This window comes from Podarcis melisellensis (assembly GCF_964234715.1).
Source record: "Podarcis melisellensis genome assembly, chromosome: 16".
Lineage (NCBI taxonomy): Eukaryota > Metazoa > Chordata > Lepidosauria > Squamata > Lacertidae > Podarcis > Podarcis melisellensis.
This window is the reverse complement of record NC_138533.1, coordinates 38,929,711-38,948,322: the sequence shown is the minus strand read 5'-3', so window position 1 is coordinate 38,948,322 and position 18,612 is coordinate 38,929,711. Positions and strand designations below refer to the sequence as shown.

The following is an 18,612-nucleotide window of genomic DNA, read 5'->3' as shown; positions in this document are numbered from 1 at the left end:
TGGGGTTGTGCGCCCATCTCACTCAAGAGGCCAGGGGCCAGCGCTGTCCGAAGACACTTCCGGGTCACGTGGCCAGCGTGACATCGCTGCATCTGGCGAGCCAGAGCTGCACACGGAAACGCCGTTTACCTTCCCGCTAGAAAGCGGTCCCTATTTATCTACTTGCACCCGGAGGTGCTTTCGAACTGCTAGGTTGGCAGGCGCTGGGACCGAACAATGGGAGCGCACCCCGCCGCGGGGATTCGAACCGCCGACCTTTCGATCGGCAAGCCCTAGGCGCTGAGGCTTTAACCCACAGCACCACCCGCGTCCCTTAAATATGCAGTACTGTAATGCAAAGAAAGAAGCATAAGGAAATGTTGAGTCTCATCAGCAAGGATTATACAGGCCCTGATCAGTCAGGCTATGGTGGTTACATCCCTAGGGATGTGGAATGCAATGGCACAAATGTTAGATCTGTGTGCAAAACAACATAGCTCTTATGGCAGATGCACAGGTTCCTGCTGATCAAAAGTGCACTGATCTCTGATATGCATCATGCTGTGATTACAGCAATCAGGAAGAGCAAGGACAACCAGAACCAGAAGGCAGCAGTTCCCAGCCAAGGTGGACAAAGATTCTGGATTGTAAAAGCCTAGCATGTTGGTGCAAATGAGATAACAATTTTTATACCAGAATGTTATCTTACATGGATAGAGAATCCCATGTTCATGACTGAGCAGCACAATACTAAATTAAATTGTAGGAATTATGTATACAATATGACATTGTGCAGACTGAACAGCCCATCCTGGCCCTTGAGGTTGCCACAACTTTCACTGCAGAAGGCATCGTCCAGACATTTTGGATTACAGCTCCCATCATCCATGATCCCTGGCTATGATGAGAATTACAATCCAAAAACATCATGAGGGTGCCAGGTGGAGGAAGCCTGGCATAAAGAGATGCCATGGAAATACTATCTTACACAACACTGTTGTTGTTGTTGTTAATTTATTTATACCCTGCCTTCTTTTCTGACAAGACTCATTCAGCTCACCCTGCTGCCAACCAAATGTGTTGCATTAGATTACCTCACCTGCTTCTGTCCTCACAGTACCGAAAAATGGCTTCTTTAGTAAGAAGTCTGTTGGTCCTCCTCATTTCAACAAGTACAGCAGTCATCCAGTTCTCCACTCTACCTTCAGCTGGGATAGCCTTTCGAAACTCCATCACTTCGCCTTCAGCAGAAATCATAGCAGTAGCTATCTTCATACCACTGTCATCTTCATGAAACCTCAGAGCGGCTACATTGTCATACATCTGAAACATACCAGGAGGAGATAACACTGAAGCAATGACACTACTCACACAAGAGAATGGCATCACCAGTATGAAATTCAGGTATATTCTCCTGATTAAAGATTTGCTTCAGATTCAAAGATGATTCAAGGCCTTATCCCTGGTTAGTAGATGCAAGTTTATGGCCCTAGAAATACCCATTAAGAAAGTATAGAACTCCCAAATTTACAGAAATACATAAGCCACACTTTAGTAAATAAATATTAGGAACTGAAAGTTGAATTTTACATGCAGTTCCACTCTGATATTCAAGGCAGGAGGCCAGGCAGGAAAAGGGTTGATCCATCCTTGGGTGGAAAACAAGAACAGCAAGTTTGATTCATTCTGAGGATGCCCTCAATGTGCCAGGAGTTTCCTTACTAGAACAAAAAGATGGGTTAGCCTTTCCTGCCTGCTCCTTTTCCCTGTGACCAGGAATAATACTGACAGTCATTAACTCATCAGATATCTAACCATTTTGGAAATATGAAATATACCTGTGATCTAGTTCTGTGTCTGGACAAAATATACAGTTAGTTAAAACTCTCTTGAATGAACTAAAGGAAAGGTGGCTCAAACCAAATTCCCATCTAGTTGTACATCCAGGTACCTACAGTGGCCAATCAACTGCTTTTGTATTTCTGCTTAAAAGCAAAACCAGTATTTAAATTATTTCAATGGTTATAATTTAATAATAATCAGAAGTCCACCAGCAGAACATGAAGGCAACAACCCTCTCCTCCCTTTGCTCCCCAGCAACTCACACTGAATAGCAAATTGCCTCTGAACATGGTGGTTCTGTCAGCTGTTACAGCTAACAACAGTTGATAGGGTTATCCTCTATATATTAGTCTGATCCCATTTTGAAGCAACCAGCCAGTGGCCACCACTGCAACTTATGGCAAGGAACTCCATAGATTAACAATATATCATGTGAAAGAGCATTTTATATAAACATCAGAATCTTTGTCAGAAGCAGGACAGGCCTGGAAATTCTGGATAATTTCCCTGCTCCCTTGGATACCAGTGGGAAGCACCCATGTTGCCCCCGCCTTCTGCCTCATAATCCAACTGTATACACCACAGAAAGGGAGAATGTGAAAGGGCCCTTTAATGGTTTCTAGGATCAGCCCATTATCCACCTTGATCATGTGCTCCTGAACACACAGCGGGTCACTGCTGCCCAGAATGCTAAGCAGTTCGTCATCTGATATGAAGAAGAATCTGGGGAAAGCATTCCTCTTGGAATCCAAGTAATCATTCAAGCTCTTCTGACACTTCTCCAGGCCGTCACTTATATTCTGTAGGTCTGAAAGACGATTTGGAGCTTCACAACATCTCTTTATTATTGGGTCTTTGACCGTTTCTGACATTATCTGCAGGTAAGAATAAATAAAGATGAGAAGCTACTGATAGCTAACACCATGGATTACAGATGTGTTTGTGCATATAAGATGCATTCAAACCATGTATACAGTCAATATGCTGTACTTCAATGCTCCCATTAACCCACAAGTCAGATACTTGCCCTTTTAAATATCCTGTCAATGTTGTCAAATTTTTTAGCTTCCTCTGGCAGTTGAGATCGTATATCTCCACCAATAAATATACTCTCCAGATACATCCATTTTCGCTGAACTATCATCCAGACCTAGGGAAGTCAAATATTGCTTTTTTTAAAAAAGGGGAAATCCCTGTTCACTTGCCTGTGAGTTGGACAGCAGTTGTGGCCCAGCAGGGCCCACCCCCATCCTCCACTTCCCTGTGCTAGGCCCCCATGGCTGTTGGGAGACACAGCTGCCTCTCCCATCGGCTGAGGGAATTTCTAATTTGCCTGCCTCAATTTGGCCAATCACAAGCAGGCCAGTGGGGGCTGCTTCGAGGGAGGGGGGCGCAGAGCTGACAGAGACTCATACAGAGCATAAAGTGGCCAATTGCCTTGCCCGGCACTGCAGTCACCTTCCAGATGTCCCTCCCTCCCTTGTTTTGCTATTTGCTTGACCTTGCTATGGATCACTTCAGTTGCCATAGTGGGGGCCAGAGAGGAATTTTGCCCTTAGGCTAATTGGGCCTATCTGGGGTTTTTTGCCTTCCTCATAGCAAGCATCACAACTTTGGCAGTTATGGCATTGGATATGATCCTTTCTTCTTGCCAGAGGGGGAAACGCAGGCGGCATCCCTACCATTCCATGGCAGCAGGATATCACATTAAAAGGATCCTGAGGGAGGTACTTCTGTCTTTCTGCCCAGGTGGGGGCTGAGGGCCACAGCAATCCCCAGTGTGGCAAACTTGTCAGGTCTTTGATCCTTTATCAGGTTTGGCCACCACCCCCAGATTTCTCCAGCAGGTGCGCTAGACGTAGCAGATGTGCCCATTGCTATGCCAAACACTTACATTTGTAATCAATAAAGTTGTGGCCTAATTTGAGCCCCAGATGCTTGTCCGAGTCCTTCTGTATTTGTTGCTTAAGATAAAGGGGCAGTGGGTTTCATTGCCCGGCACACGATAACAGGTAAATGAAAGAGACTACAAAACCACTCATGAAGTAGACTCTGTTTTACTTCCCTACCTCAATCACTTCACCAATCAAGGAGAGAGTTTTTTCCCAGCTGTGAACCAGAGACAGGAAAGGTCCTACAAATCTGCTCCCCGAAATACTCTGGAGGTTGACTGCATTGTCATCCAGGATCTGAATTATGTCATCTACAGCTCCCAAAATGAAGCCCCGTTCCTGAGTGCCTTTGAAGTACCTTTGCACAGTAAATTTCATGTGCTCCCAGGTTTCTACTATTTCCTTTACACCCTATGAGAAGACAAAAAAATAAATTCAAAGTTTGTAACCGTTTGCTGTAGCTATTGCTGTAAGAGCCCTAAAGAAAGAGGAATAGCAAAGGGGAACTTTACCTTCTCAATGCCAAGTTCCTTCACAGCAGAACTAACTATCTCATTGATAACATCAATGTGTTTGTGCAGCTCCATGGCAAACATATTCTCCAGAGTGAATGTTTCTGTTGCCATGTCGAAAAATGTATTTGTTCGACGCATCAGTTCTTTCCAGTGCCTGAAAAGTGTTAGCAGATCAACAGTGAGGTGCTTTGGTTCAAGATACGTTGCTTTAGGAGAAAACTGCACATTACACCCTGGGGAGCACCTGGTCCCATACCCATACTTGCCACTGCGATGCAAATACAAGGGTGGTGTGTGCATTTGGAGGCTCCCCCCTCAAAAAAAAGTCCATATACTGCCATACCGTGGTTGTCAAATGCCTTGGTACATGGACGTTTTGGCTCCCAAATGTTGCACACCCGAAAGTGAGTGTTCCGTTTTTTGGAAGCCAAATGTCCAACACAGCTTCCATGGCTTCCAATTGAGTGCAAAAAGCTCCTGCTGCCAATCGGAAGTACGCCTTGGTTTTTGAACCGTTCTGGGAGTTGAATGGACTCCCAGAATGGATTAAGTTCAACAACCACTGTAGAGGACATTTAAAACAGCAAGGAATTTTATTACAAAAGAAGAGAACTAAAAGTGGAATGATATCAGAGTTGTGGCATTCATTAAGTCTCAGTAGCTGCTTAGCATGGGAATTTTGCAGCAAGGATATTTCTATGCCCACATGAATTTCTAATATCATCAAATGCATTGGCCAGAACAGCAGAGACAAAATTAGAAAAACTTGCCTGTTTTGACAGCTTTGCCCACCACAGAGTAAGAAACAGGCGTGAAATGTATCAGGTGTAGATTCAAATCACTGAAATGTTTGGCTTTAACATGCAACCGTATATGAATGAATTGAAATCAAACCTCTCTCTCAATGCTTCATTTTTCAAATCCAGCAGCAAAGGAATTGAGTCCTTAAATGCCTTCATCTTCATTTCCAGATGATAGGCGACAGGCACACTTCGGACATGTTTTGGCAATTTGCGAAGGTTTTTTAGATACCCTTCAATACCATCCTGCAGCACCTGCACATTGAGGTTCACCCACAGAGTCTGAGACCATTCTTCTTTAGCAGCCTGGAAACAGGAAATAACTTATAAGAAACATATTGTTATAGATATGGGTAAAATTAATAAATGCTAGGATATTGGTTATTTGTGGTATGAAGGGAGGAATATAAGCTGCAAAGGAATTCTTGGGTAGCCTGGCCAAGCTAGGAACAATAGAGAGCCATTGAGGGCTGTTAACAAGAAAAGATAACTTCTTGCCCCAGGTGTGACCACAGACTAGGGATTTGGAAGGTTGCCAATGTAACTGCTCTGGGGGAGGGCAAGGGGTTTCTGGGAAGGAGGTGGAAGGGCTGAGATCAATCTTATGCTGCTGCCTCTTGGAATGACTGTAAGATCTGGACCCCCTCCATGCAGACTGAAGGTGCAAATAGGTGAATAAACCATATTTCTTAAAGCACGACAGTTTCCAAAGGGACACAGACACTGTGTGTTTGCCTGTAGCCCCATGAACTCTTGCCACTGCTTGGCAGAGAGAGGGGCAGGTACCAGGCTTTTGTAACAGTATCTTGCTGATTAGACAGAGATTTTTATTTTATTTTATTTTTATGAAGAAAAGATTAAGAACGCCAGGCCTAGGCTAAGTAGATCTTTAAAGCAAATGTTCCCTTATTCACCTCAACAAGGAATTTACAAGAGACACATGGATGATAATAATAATTCCCTTGGTAAATTCTAATTAGCTGAGGGGGAAAATCTGTCAAGCCAAAAAGTGAAAAGGGAGAAATATTGCAAACACATTTATTGCTCTTGATGGTATAAATTCACAACAGTTTTACATCATTTATTATTATTATTATTATTATTATTATTATTATTATTATTATTATTATTACTATTATTATTATTAAACTATCAAGTCTGATGGCCAGAGAAATGGTGGAGACTTCTAGTCCTTTCCTCCTCCTCTGCCAGTTCTTGAATTCATAAAAAGAAAAACAGGTGGGACAGTCTATTTTTCAAAAACTAGACATAGCTTCCAGGCGCTGAGAAGGAAGTAGAGGTCTGGCTAAGTCATAACAAAGTCAGTCTAAGAACCCTACATCAGACTAGGAGTGAGCTGCCTGCCTGCATGTTCCCACTTTGTTTCCTTTCCCCTTCTGTAATCCACCTTAATTCAATATGTCTAATGTTTGCTGTGACATCTGAAATGGAACACTGGAGTTGTCATGGTCCTACAAACCAGAGTATAAAACCAGAATCAAACTAGTTTGATGTCCTGGTTAGCAAGGATTGCTCAAACTAATTTCCTGGTTCTATTGAAAATTGTACTTTAAGAAACCTTGGAAGTTTTGAATTAAGGAACACAATATAAGGGAGAAGAGGTGAGGAATTGCATGGCCACATGGCTCATTCACATGGTTTAATGCAGGCATAGGCAAACTCCGGCCCTCCAGATGTTTGGGACTACAATGCCCATCATCCCTGACCACTGGTCCTGTTAGCTAAGGATGATGGGAATTGTGGTCCCAAACATCTGGAGAGCTGGAATTTGCCTATGCCTGGTTTAATGGATCAAAACAATTAGATCTGAACCAATTTATAGAAGGTGTATACCCTTCTCTCTCTCTCTCTCTCTCTCTCTCTCTCTCTCTCTCTCACACACACACACACACACACACACATACACACACACAAACAAACACTCTTGCAGACATTGTTGAGTAGGAAAGGTGAGTAGACTCTGGCCAAAAAAGAGAATGTACAAAGCATTGCACATAAAAACCTGGAAGTGCTGATCAGGGTAAGAACTGGGAACGTAGGATGATTTTGTTTGGTCTACACTTTTAAGAGAATTGAGCTAATTTGTACCTTCTGAACTAATAAACAGACTGGAATATAATTATCCTTCAGCTTTCACGTTTCTGAAGTTTTGCAATACAGTTCTCACTTTTTTAAAAAGTACCAAAATGCACAAAGAAATGTATTAGTGTAAAATATATTTAGAAATCTTCACACTGATATATATATTTTGTGATAAAATATTTATCTTAAAAACAAATCCTTGTACAGACAGCAGAGACAAATGTGGAAATGGGATGGGACAGAATTATGAATGATGTAGAGGAAACAACTGATTAACATACATACAATTGATGCATGACCATGCATGCGCACATCGTGGCAACCTACTAGTAGCTGAAAAAGGAGGCAAGGTGGGGCAGTGTCGTAGCAGGGTGGAGCAGGTTTATGTGCACTCCACCATCCTGCATGATGACCTTGAACGCTGCCTGTACATGAAAGATTGATAAACCAGAAACAGACATACATCTATCTCTAGATAGAAGTCTAGATGTTGTGTATACAGTACTAGCTGTCACCAACTAGCCTCCAAGTCCACCCACTGTTTCTCCTGAACTTTCCCTCTGGAGAGAAAAACCTGGAACCTGGATTATATTACCAACTGTCAAAGGACAGAAGTGACTACCGTGCACACACCAAGACTTTAATTTGTTATAAGTTGCTTTGGAAGCCAATCTCTGATGAACTGAGGGATTCAAATGTAATAAAATAAATACCTGCAGCTACATACAATGCAAAACCTGTTCAAAATACAGTGTAGACACACCCTAAAAAGGTACTGCTCTCCCCTACCAGTCCAGAAAGCACTCTTATTTTTAAAGCTTAATGTACAGATAGTAGATAATTCCATTTGACTTTCTCTACCCAATGGACCGAGCCCCTGCTTACAGATGGTTGGACTGAAATAGGCCATACACTGCAATTTTGTGCAGGTATGCCATCTATGTGGGGATATGGGGGCCAGCCCCCAATACTTTCAAGAAGGGGGCCCCCAAAATTTTGTTGCAATCCTCAAAAGGACGCACCAGGACCAAGATGCTGCGTCCTTTTGAGGCTCCCCAGGGATGTAGCAGTGCAAAGCATCTTCCCCCTGTGTGTCCCTTTGATGAACACTAGAGCACCTCCCCAGAAGGCGCACTGGCAATCTCTGTCAAGGACATGCAGGGTGAAACATTTTTGCCCCTTGTGTCCATTTCACAAAGGTAAGGCAGGTGGTAGTAGGTGGGGGATGGTGGGCTGAGTTGACCTGGTCAGGTTTGCGGGGGCGTCACACATGTGATGCCATGCATGTGCAACAGGACCCCCCAATGTTGAGCACAACACGGCGCCACTGACCTGGTGTGAGATTTGAAGCATGAACCTTCTGTGATTCAGACAAAGCCCTCAGCTATGAGAAAACTCTCTCTCTCTCTCTCTCTCTATATATATATACCGTAGATTGCGGCATATTAGGCGGCTGGGCGTATTAGACGACCTCCCAAATTGGCAGCTGCCAATTTGGGGGTTTGTCTTATACGCCCAGTCGCCTAACACACTGGGCAGCTACGCGCTGGGAGGAAGCCGCCCAGCGAAGCCGGCTTAGCATCGCTGGGCAGCTTTGGCAGCTTCCGAAGCAGCAGTGGGCGGGCTCCATACCCGGCGTATAAGGCGACCCCTGACTTTTTAACCTCTTTTCACGGTTTAAAAAGTCATTTTATACGCCGGAATCTACGGTATATATATACATACACACACACACATTTATTTAAAACAAACCCACTTACTCGCTGCAACTTGTAAATATCATAGATCTGCCTCAGGCCCTTCATCTCCTTCTGGATTTTCATTAAATCAGGGTACATTGTGATTGGAAGGTCAAATAGTTTTTCAGCATTTGCCAGTTCCTGACGATTTTTCTCATGCTTCTCCAGTTCTTTTTCAAAAACTACCATGAGCTCTAACCCTGCAGATGGCAATAGAGAATATATGGCATCAAGGGATGAGTAATAGTCACCATATGTAGCACTCTTAGCTATAGACATCCCCATAGGTGAAATCTCTACAAGATCTGATCCACAACAGAAGCTCAGGTCAGGTCTAACTGTGCTTTTTGCTTCTTGTACAAAACACATTCTGGCCCAGAACACTTTCCCAGGAAATCTACCAGCAGATTCTCAATGAAAAGATCAGTAACGGGAAACAAGTTTCCCTATGAGAAAGTTTGGTCCCCATTACTGATCTTCTCTTCCAATGGACAGATGCAAGCAAGCTCTGGGTGTTTTCTTCTACAGTGCCCTCTAAGTTCAACTGAGGCCATAGTGAGTCCCAACAGAGACTTAGGATAATTTTTATTCAGTTCACACTTAAAGACATACTTACCTAATGCACACTTTCCAAAAGGAATATGAAAACCAAAACTCACCTTTTCCTTGAAACTCACATTTTCAGAATTTTGCAATGCACTTTTCCACATGGGTAATATGTACAAATTTAGCATAAAATGTGCGTAAGCATGCATATATATATATATATATATATATATATATATATATATATATATTAGTGAAAATAACATTCAAGAATGCATTATACTAGCTGAAATTGCTTGCAAAAATGCTTATTATTAGCCAAAATTATTCTCATATAAATGTATTAGGATAAAATTGCACTAAAATGTTGATAAATTTTAAGGAAGATAATTTTAACTAAAATTTGCAAATTGCTGTGGAAATGTCAGGAACTGAATTTAAGACTGGAAAAATAGAAACTGAAATTGACAGATTCACCCATCCCTAGTTTCACCTGGACAGAACAGAGCTTTCCAGATCTCCATCATTGTCACCAGTCCATTCAGGATTAACATTTTATCTTTTGGTATTTTAGTATTCTCTGTTTAGCTCAATATAATTATCTATAGAAACTCATAAACTGATCTCTTATTTCTTTAGGGTTTTCCAAAAATCTACCTTCCTGTATTAATTTTATTTATACAGGATTTTTCTTCTCTTTCCTTTATTTGCCATGCTAATAATTTTCCTGGTTTGTTAGCTTTTTCCAAATTGCTTCTGTTTTAAATATTTAATTTCCCACTCTACTTCTTGATTTATTATAATTGAAAACTGTTTGCAATATTTTAGTATCCCATTTCACTATCTCTTTTCAAGGAGAATTTATTCTTTTTCTTTCTTGTAAAATTTCCTGCTTTTTCAACTCTCTTCTTTTTTTGGTATGCAAATTTTTTTTAAAAAAAACTTGCATGTTCAGATTGCTCGCATCCCATACTACCTTTAGAATTGTCTCCTGATTTAAACTAACTTCAAAATAATCCTTTTGTATTTCCCCCCTTTTCTAATATTCCTTGATCATTTAATAAATTCTCATTTAATCTCTGTCAGGGAACTGACATCAGAGCCAGAAGTGGAGGCAAGGCTCCCAAGTGATGCCGGAGAAGGGCCCAGCAGGGAGAGAGGGAACTCATCGGCTGGGGAAGGAAATCAGCGTAACACCAGGGATAAAGGGGGGCGAATGGGGGAATCGGAGAGGGGGCTCCAGGACTCTTCGCTGGAGACCAGCGGGGAGAGCACGGGTCCTCCGCTACCCACACCCACCCTGCGCAGAAGACTTCCGCGCAGGGAAAGTAGGCGTAGACTTGGCGTCAAAGAACTTCTTTGCTGGAAGAAGTTCAAGAAACGCCCACTCACGGATTCTGCTAGCGACTGAAACAGCCACGAAGTGAAGGGCGGTCCAGCCAGGAAAGGGTTTAACCAGGCAACCTAGCCAGGAGTGGCGGCAACTTACGCACAAGCAACCCCATATAACCATCACAATCTCCATCTCATTGGGAAATTTTGTGCTGTTCTTAATTCCACAATGAGTCGTGATCTGATAATGTCCAAGGTAGAATTTCTACCTTCTTTACCTTAATATACAATTTTTTAGAAAGCCATACAGCGTCTATTTTGCTTGCACACTCAAATAAAATGTGAACTGTCTGTACAGTAAGTGTTTTTCTCTCCACATATCAATTAGACTTAAATTGTCTGTCATCTGAAAAAAGGCCTTGGGTAGCTTCCCTTCTTTTGTATCACTTTTTCTTATATTTCTAACCCATTCCAGGGAAGCTACTCCCATCAGGATTATCTTTTCATTCATATATTCAAACAGAATTTCTTCAAGTGTCTTATAAAAGTCATTTTTTATCCAGAAATTATCTTTTATCCAGAAATTATCTTTTATCCAGAAATTATCCAGAAACCCTCCACAAATCATGCCGAGGCTCATCCATGGCAGGGACAGACTCCCAGGTCACTCCCATTCTGCCTTTCAAGTTGGCAGACACAGGATTACGTGGCACTGCAGGATACAGTCAACCCCCCAGGCCTGAACTTCTTCACAGCCCCCAGAGGGCTACGAAGAACAACCACCATTGATTTGTAAGCATGGCCGGAAACCCGTGGTGTTTATATTCTCGTGTAAGAAGGTCTGAAGAATTCCGGGCCACTGCAACATTATCCATTGTTTATTCCAGCTGCCTAATAAGAGGAGCACTAACCCGCACACATTCTTACCTCTGTCAAGATTCTCACCAACAGAACCTGGTCCTTCAGTGATAAACCTATGGTAAAAATCATCAATTTCCTTACTGTAGTTTGCAATCTGCTCCCTTGTGATCTAGAGGGAATATGAACCAAATTAGTTTAGCTCCTCTTCCAAATGCATTCATCCGATTCTACAATATACGTTAAAGGAACAGTACCTCAGTAAATGTCTTTTTGATGCTTCCAAGGCTATGATCAACTGCTGCTGCATCATTAAAAAGTGTATCCCACATTAGCTTCATCTTTTCCACCAACTGCTGTTCTTCTTCTGTTGTCTAAAGCAAAATAATATTTCAGTTTTTAAAAGTGTGTCTGAGGCTCCAGATCGTGTCTAAATCTGCTAGCGTGCAGCCCAGAATGATATCTGGGGAGTCACTCACAAGACATTTTGTTACTCTGACACTTCATACAAATGAATGGTTCTTCTTTGAGAACTGCTAGCAACAACCTGCCCTCTTAGAATCATAGAAGGGACCATGAGGGTCATCTAGTGCAACCCCCTGCAATGCAGGAAGATCTCACCCAATGTGAAAACCCACAACCCTGAGATTAAGAGTCTCATGCTCTACCAACTCACTTATCCTCAAGGTCTCTATCTGCAACAGCCCTCTAAATTCCCAAACAAGCCAATCCATGTTGTTATTATAGAACACACAAACCAATCTGTATTCTGCCATCCTACTTTCAAGAGCTCCCTGCATTTGGATTCCTTTTGCCATGCTGGATTTCTCAGATCCACTGCACTGCAAAGTCACTTAAACAACACAGTTGGATGCCAGAGAAACCAAAACCCTTTATAACACTTTACTTAGCAACAACAGTGTCTAATTTAAGGAGAAATGAACAGAGAGATTTTGTCTTTCTTAGTTTGAGCCTTAGTTCAGGTCTTTAACACTAATAGAATGAATTTTTAAGTTACTAACTGAATTATCTTTGCTGCTGCACTTCTAACATGCAGTACCAGCTTTGCTTATTGAGGTGGCTCTTTCCCATCAACATTCTTGTTGCACCTTAGCCTGGAATAGCTGAGTTGGGAAAGAATCACATGACCCAGAACCAAGTCAAGCAAATCCTAATTGAAGTAGCTCATGAGTTAAAGTTGTAGACTAAACTACTAGATGTTACAAATTTGAAGGCTGCAAATATGAGCAGAACATAAGTGAGGAGGACAGAAAGGGGTTGTTTAACCCTTCTCTCCCTGGCTATGTCTTCACACTCCCAAGTCATTGCAGTTGCAAGTAGAAAAGCAGGCTATTACACATGCATGCCCTGTAGGGTCTAGTGTGACCCTGCAATTCATCATCTTGCCCATTTTGTTCATGTGCATCAATACCAAGTCAGACTATTTGTCCATCCCATCTCGCACTGCCTAGCAGCAACTTTCCAGGAGAAAAGGGTCTTGATCATCTCCCTCTTTAAACCAGAGATGCCAGTGACTGAACCTGCCACTTTTTGCATGCAAAGCTGGCACTTCACCACTGAGCCCATTCCCACAATAATTTACTGTCATATAAATCAGCGCAGATTCCCTAAGAACAGGCTTCCTCAAGCTCGGCCTACAACTCCCATGATCCCTAGCTAGCAGGACCAGTGGTCAGGGATGATGGGAATTGTAGTCTCAAAACATCTAGAGGGCCGAATTTGAGGAAGCCTGTCTAAGAATGATCCCAGATTTGCCAAACTCTGAGGTCCAGTGTATGACTCAGACCTGGTCCTTCAACAATTCCCTGATTGCCTGTGACTCATTAGGTCTGGGGACATGAGACTTTCAAAAAAGTCCCATCCTCCCAGTCCAACAAATGGAAATTATAGAGCAAGGTTATCTTGAGATTCTGCAGTACTTATCACGAATGCTGCAGCATTTCACTTACAGGAATATTATACATTTCAAGGGTACGGTATCGCTCACGAATATCCAAGTATTTAAGTTCCACTTCTAGAGACATATCTTTGATCTCGGCAATTGTGCCCAAGACGAATTTGAGATCTTCCAGGGTACTGGGAGTTGTCTTAAGGTTATGCGATAATCTCTGGGGAGAATGGTTCATTAAAAAGAAAGAAACATTTAGCTGAAAATACTTTCAATAATTCATCAGTATCATTAACTAAGCGATGATTTGTTCATGAAAAATACAATTATAGATCCTCAGGATCTTGCAGCAAACTACCGTATTTTTTGCACCATAACACTCACTTTTTTCCTCCTAGAAAGTAAGGGGAAATGTCTGTGCGTGTTATGGAGGGAATGCCTACGGGTGGCATGCCTACGGATTTTCCTCCTCTAAAAACTACGTGCATGTTATGGTCGGGTGCATGTTATAGAGCGAAAAATACAGTATATTATGCAAGAATATGAAATTGAAGTAGCTTGGGGCTGGAAAAATAACGTGTATTGTGGTTACAATATTTGTTTGTTATATAAGTGGCAGGAAGTGGATTGCAACAATTTATGCACCACCATGGTTTAGAAATCAAGCCAGCTAGTATCAGGGCTACATCAACCCCAGTGGAATGACCTCTGCAAAGGGTGAAGCAGGGGGATTGCAACCTTGCTCCTGTTTCTTGATCTCGTCAGCTTTCGATACCATGGCATTCTCCTGGACCAGCTCCAGGGAATGGGAATTTGGGGCACTATTTTTGGGTGGTTCCGGTCCTACATTTGGGACTAAGTCCAGACAGTAGCATTGGCAGCTACTTATCTTATTCCCAATGCTATTTAGTATTTATCTGAAGCCACTGGAAGCAGTCATCAGGAGATTCAGGGTGAGGTACCATCAGTATGCTGATAACACTTAGCTTTTTCCCCCCATAACATCTGAATTAGGAGAGGCCATACAGTCCCTGGGGCAGTGTTTAGATGCAGTGGTAAGATGGTGAGCCACTTTCCCACATGTCCTCCAGCCTGCTGCTGGCCCCAGAGCTTCAATTCTAGTTGTAGATATTTTTGGATACAGTATTGTTGGTATGGATTGAAGACGTGTTGTCTTTCCTCTTCTATGGCCTTGCATTCACTATTTTTCCCTTATGTTATTTTACTGAAAGAAGTCAGTGGGTAATATGCTGTACAGTCAGAAAAAGTGTGAACACCTTTGGAGTGTCTGAGAGATGGTACAAAGATGACAGAGACTAATAAAATATGGGAACTTTTGAAGAAAGAACATAGAAATGTTTTAGGGAGACGGAAAGGGTTAACAAGAGAAGGAACTGCTTGCCTGTGGAGCCATGGTACAATTTAAGCAAGCTTTCAGAAGAACAAGCTATCCCCTTCAACTACTCTCCCTTGCCCAAATGAAAGAAGAGTGGACTTAACACACCAACAAATTATAGAAAATTATCGAAGCTTCGCTACATCCTTCTGTATCCATTCCCCCATCCACCCGACCATATTCTGCAGACTTAACTGGGCAGTAGAGCTGATAAGGGCATTTTACAGCTTTTGGCCTTTCAGATGTGGCTCCCACCATCCCTGAGCACTGGCCATGGTGGTAGTGGCTGATGGGAAGTGGGCACCCAAGAACCTCTGGATGACCACTGCTTAACTACCCCTGATAAAAATGATTCATTGCCAGTCAAATAGTTTCTTACTTCAATATTTTCTTGGAGTTCGTAAAGTGCCTCTTTGGCTGATTCGTTGAGCAGTTTCCCGAGTGAAGCCATCCAGCCTTTAGCAGTTTCTTGCACTGTAGAAGCCAAAGGTTCGAGCTGAAGGCGAATGCACTGCTCGTCTTTAACCATGGGCTGCTGCATCACTTCTTGGGCTACCTTCAGGTAGAACTGCAACTTGTCATCAAAGACGACACAGGCTGGCTTTTTGGCAGCAAACTTTTCCATAACAATGGCCTTGTCTAACTTCCATAGAGGGCGGTACCTCTTCCACCGGTTCAGGTATTTTGTGAGGGAGCCCAGAAGCTTGTGCATGTTCTGAGAAATAAGGATGGCCTGCTCAATGATTAAAGGATTCTGGGAGATGTCGCTAAAGAAACTAAAGATGATGGGTTCGTCGTCACCAGTTTGCTGTGGTGGACAATCAATGCAGGTGCCATGCATCCAGCGAACAAAATGCTACAGAGAAGACAAAAGACCTTATTGAGTATCAGGTTTTGCATCAGCAAGGGGAGGGGGTGCTATCATGGAGATCAGTTGCATTTGCATCAGTGATGCCAGCATAGCAATATGAGAAGACAGAGGTCTCTGCTAGACTCCCATAACTCAAGGCCCTTCCTGCTCTCTCAATACATCACATTCTGTTTTCCTTACCCTTCAGGGTTTGCATTGCCACTCCTGAAATTCTACTCCTTCCTTTCCACTCTCTTGCCAACACCTCTCTTATCAGTTACAGATAGGTAGCCGTGTTGGTCTGCCATAGTCAAAACAAAAAAAATTCCTTCCAGTAGCACCTTAAAGACCAACTAAGTTAGTTCTTGGTATGAGCTTTCGTGTGCATGTGTATCTGAAGAAGTGTGCATGCACACGAAAGCTCATACCAAGAACTAACTTAGTTGGTCTTTAAGGTGCTACTGGAAGGATTTTTTTTTTTTGACCTCTCTTATCAAACTCCTGTCCTGTGCTCCTCTTCCCCCTCCCTCGTGCTCCTTTTTCTTTGTCACCCTTATGAGATCATATAACTTTGTTGATCCTCCTGGTCCCTTCCTCGGGATTTCTCCTCCTTCGAAGTCACTGCTGATTGTTATCTGCTCACTTAATAACTGTTCCGCTTGACTCCATTTCTATCAATTCCTTGATAATGTCCTGGTCCAATGGAGCCAGCCTTAATGCAGTATTTCAAAGCATTGATTTGAACAGTGGGTCATTCATTTGCTGAACACTTATGAGTGATCCTTCCCTCACCAGTTCATACCCAAACTTATTCTTGGCCTAATGAATGGAAGTGTAGCCAGGAAGATTATTTTCTCCTAAAGGGGCAGGTTGCACAAGTAACAGACTGAGGATCCCACTACTAAAACACTTATATTTTTAACCAGGAGGCTGGATTATACCTCATACAAAAATCAGGCTACATCATTTCACTGACTTCTTCTGGTCTGTAAATCTGTATCTTGATGAAATATACCTAATTGAACCATGCATATTTAATTTTAATGTCCCTAAATCATTGTAGGTAGCATGGTATTCTACTGTCTTGTTACATAAATCAAGGAAAAAGAAATTCACCTAGACCTCATTGCAAATTGACACAGAATACTCACTTTAGTAACTTCCACACAGTCTCGAATGCATTGTACACACATTTTTTCAATTTCAGGAGCATTTGGCTGGAGGATGATTTCAGGAGCTGATAAAATTGTTTCTGCTTGAAAGAGAGGGGTATTCCCTGTCACAGCGGCATTGAAAGACTGCAAATTTCTGCAAAGAGAAACAGAACATTGGCACTTATCATTGATGTTCCTTCCAGGAAATGTGCATGATGTGTCCAGTAAAGAGCGGGTTAATATCCCCCACCACCTATGCCAATAAGCTTTGTAGACTATGCTCAGCTCAAAAGCCCCTGACACAGTTCCAACAGGAGCTGAGTCAGCCCCAGAGTATGACATGTGTAGAACAAAAGGAATGTGAAGGGCAAAGCCCCTTCCAAGCAATCCTGATAAAAATGAACATGAAGAACATCCAATGGCTAACTGCAGGAGTATCCCTGAGGACTCCTTGGAAAGAACATGCATAAGAACTGCACAATATTCCTTCCCCAATTGGCATGCAGTAAAGAGCAGGTGGCACTGTGGGTTAAACTACAGAGCCTAGGACTTGCCAATCAGAAGGTCGGCGGTTCAAATCCCCGCGACGGGGTGAGCTCCCATTGCTTGGTCCCTGCTCCTGCCCACCTAGCAGTTCGAAAGCACATCAAAGTGCAAGTAGATAAATAGGTACCACTCCGGCGGGAAGGTAAACGGCGTTTCCGTGCGCTGTTCTGGTTCGAAGGAAGCGGCTTAGTCATGCTGGCCTCATGACCCGGAAGCGGTATGCCGGCTCCCTTGGCCAATAAAGCGAAATGAGTGCCGCAACCCCAGAGTCGTCCGCGACTGGACCTAACGGTCAGGGGTCCCTTTACCTAAAGAGCAGAACTTGACTCAGCTAACCAAAGGAGATGTTGAGGGAAACTAGGAAAGATAAAACAGGGAAATAGCAGGAGATTTGACCTAGGAAAAGGAACTGGGGCAGGGATTCAGGAGTTGAGCCTAGTTGGCAAAGCTATGTCATATGAACAGGCTTTGCCTAAGTGGTGGGTGATGCTAACCTACTCTTTACTGGGTGTCTCCTGCACACCAACCAGGGAAAGATGAATGAAAGTTGCACTCAGAGAGCAAACAACTAGACAGAAGAGTAAGAAATATGTTCAAACAGACTTACTTGAGAATCAGGGTCGTCAAGCTCTGGTAAACTTTCTTTTCCCAAAAGGCATAATAATGAACCAGTCTTGAGGCCCTGCCAGTGTTTGTGTTCACAATAAGCCCCTCCATTTTTGTTAGCAGGGGGCCAATGGAAATGTACTTGTGTACCATATGTTCAACATCCCTGGATCTTTCATGCTTAATGTATTCAAAGTATTCTTTCGCCCCTGCCAAGGTGGGTAGCAAAATTAAGATTTGTCAGTTGCTAACAAATGTACAAGATAATATGCTGGGATTCTCCTTGAAAAATTCACTCCACATGAAGAGTTATTTGGAATTCATACAAGTTACAGCTTCAGTACCAGGGATAACTCTTTAGACTTTCTTAGGTGCCCGTTAACACAATGTGTGGGTAAAATAATATCTAGAGGAGCCACTGGAATACCAGCTTTCATTTTCAAGGTTTCTTCATAACTACTCACATACAAATAGCAAACTCAAGTGCAGAGTTATGGTGGGTATGTAGCCGAAATGGGACTAAAGAGAAACAAGAGGGAGATATT

At 42.6% G+C, this 18,612-nt stretch overlaps 1 protein-coding gene across 1 annotated transcript in view; it reads right to left on the bottom strand.

Moving 5' to 3' along the window:
• The window catches only part of DNAH10 (dynein axonemal heavy chain 10), a 119,755-nt gene that overhangs the window by 68,780 nt on the left and 32,363 nt on the right, over positions 1-18,612 (bottom strand). The window contains exons 18-30 of the mRNA XM_081892744.1: positions 18,069-18,276; positions 16,913-17,069; positions 15,291-15,767; positions 13,577-13,735; positions 11,864-11,980; positions 11,676-11,778; positions 8,892-9,070; positions 5,123-5,334; positions 4,226-4,382; positions 3,891-4,124; positions 2,849-2,971; positions 2,463-2,696; positions 1,079-1,302 (exon numbers count right to left, since the gene is read on the bottom strand). Of these exons, the coding sequence (XP_081748870.1) occupies positions 1,079-1,302; positions 2,463-2,696; positions 2,849-2,971; positions 3,891-4,124; positions 4,226-4,382; positions 5,123-5,334; positions 8,892-9,070; positions 11,676-11,778; positions 11,864-11,980; positions 13,577-13,735; positions 15,291-15,767; positions 16,913-17,069; positions 18,069-18,276 (2,584 nt within the window). The remainder of the gene's footprint in view (positions 1-1,078; positions 1,303-2,462; positions 2,697-2,848; positions 2,972-3,890; positions 4,125-4,225; positions 4,383-5,122; positions 5,335-8,891; positions 9,071-11,675; positions 11,779-11,863; positions 11,981-13,576; positions 13,736-15,290; positions 15,768-16,912; positions 17,070-18,068; positions 18,277-18,612) is intronic.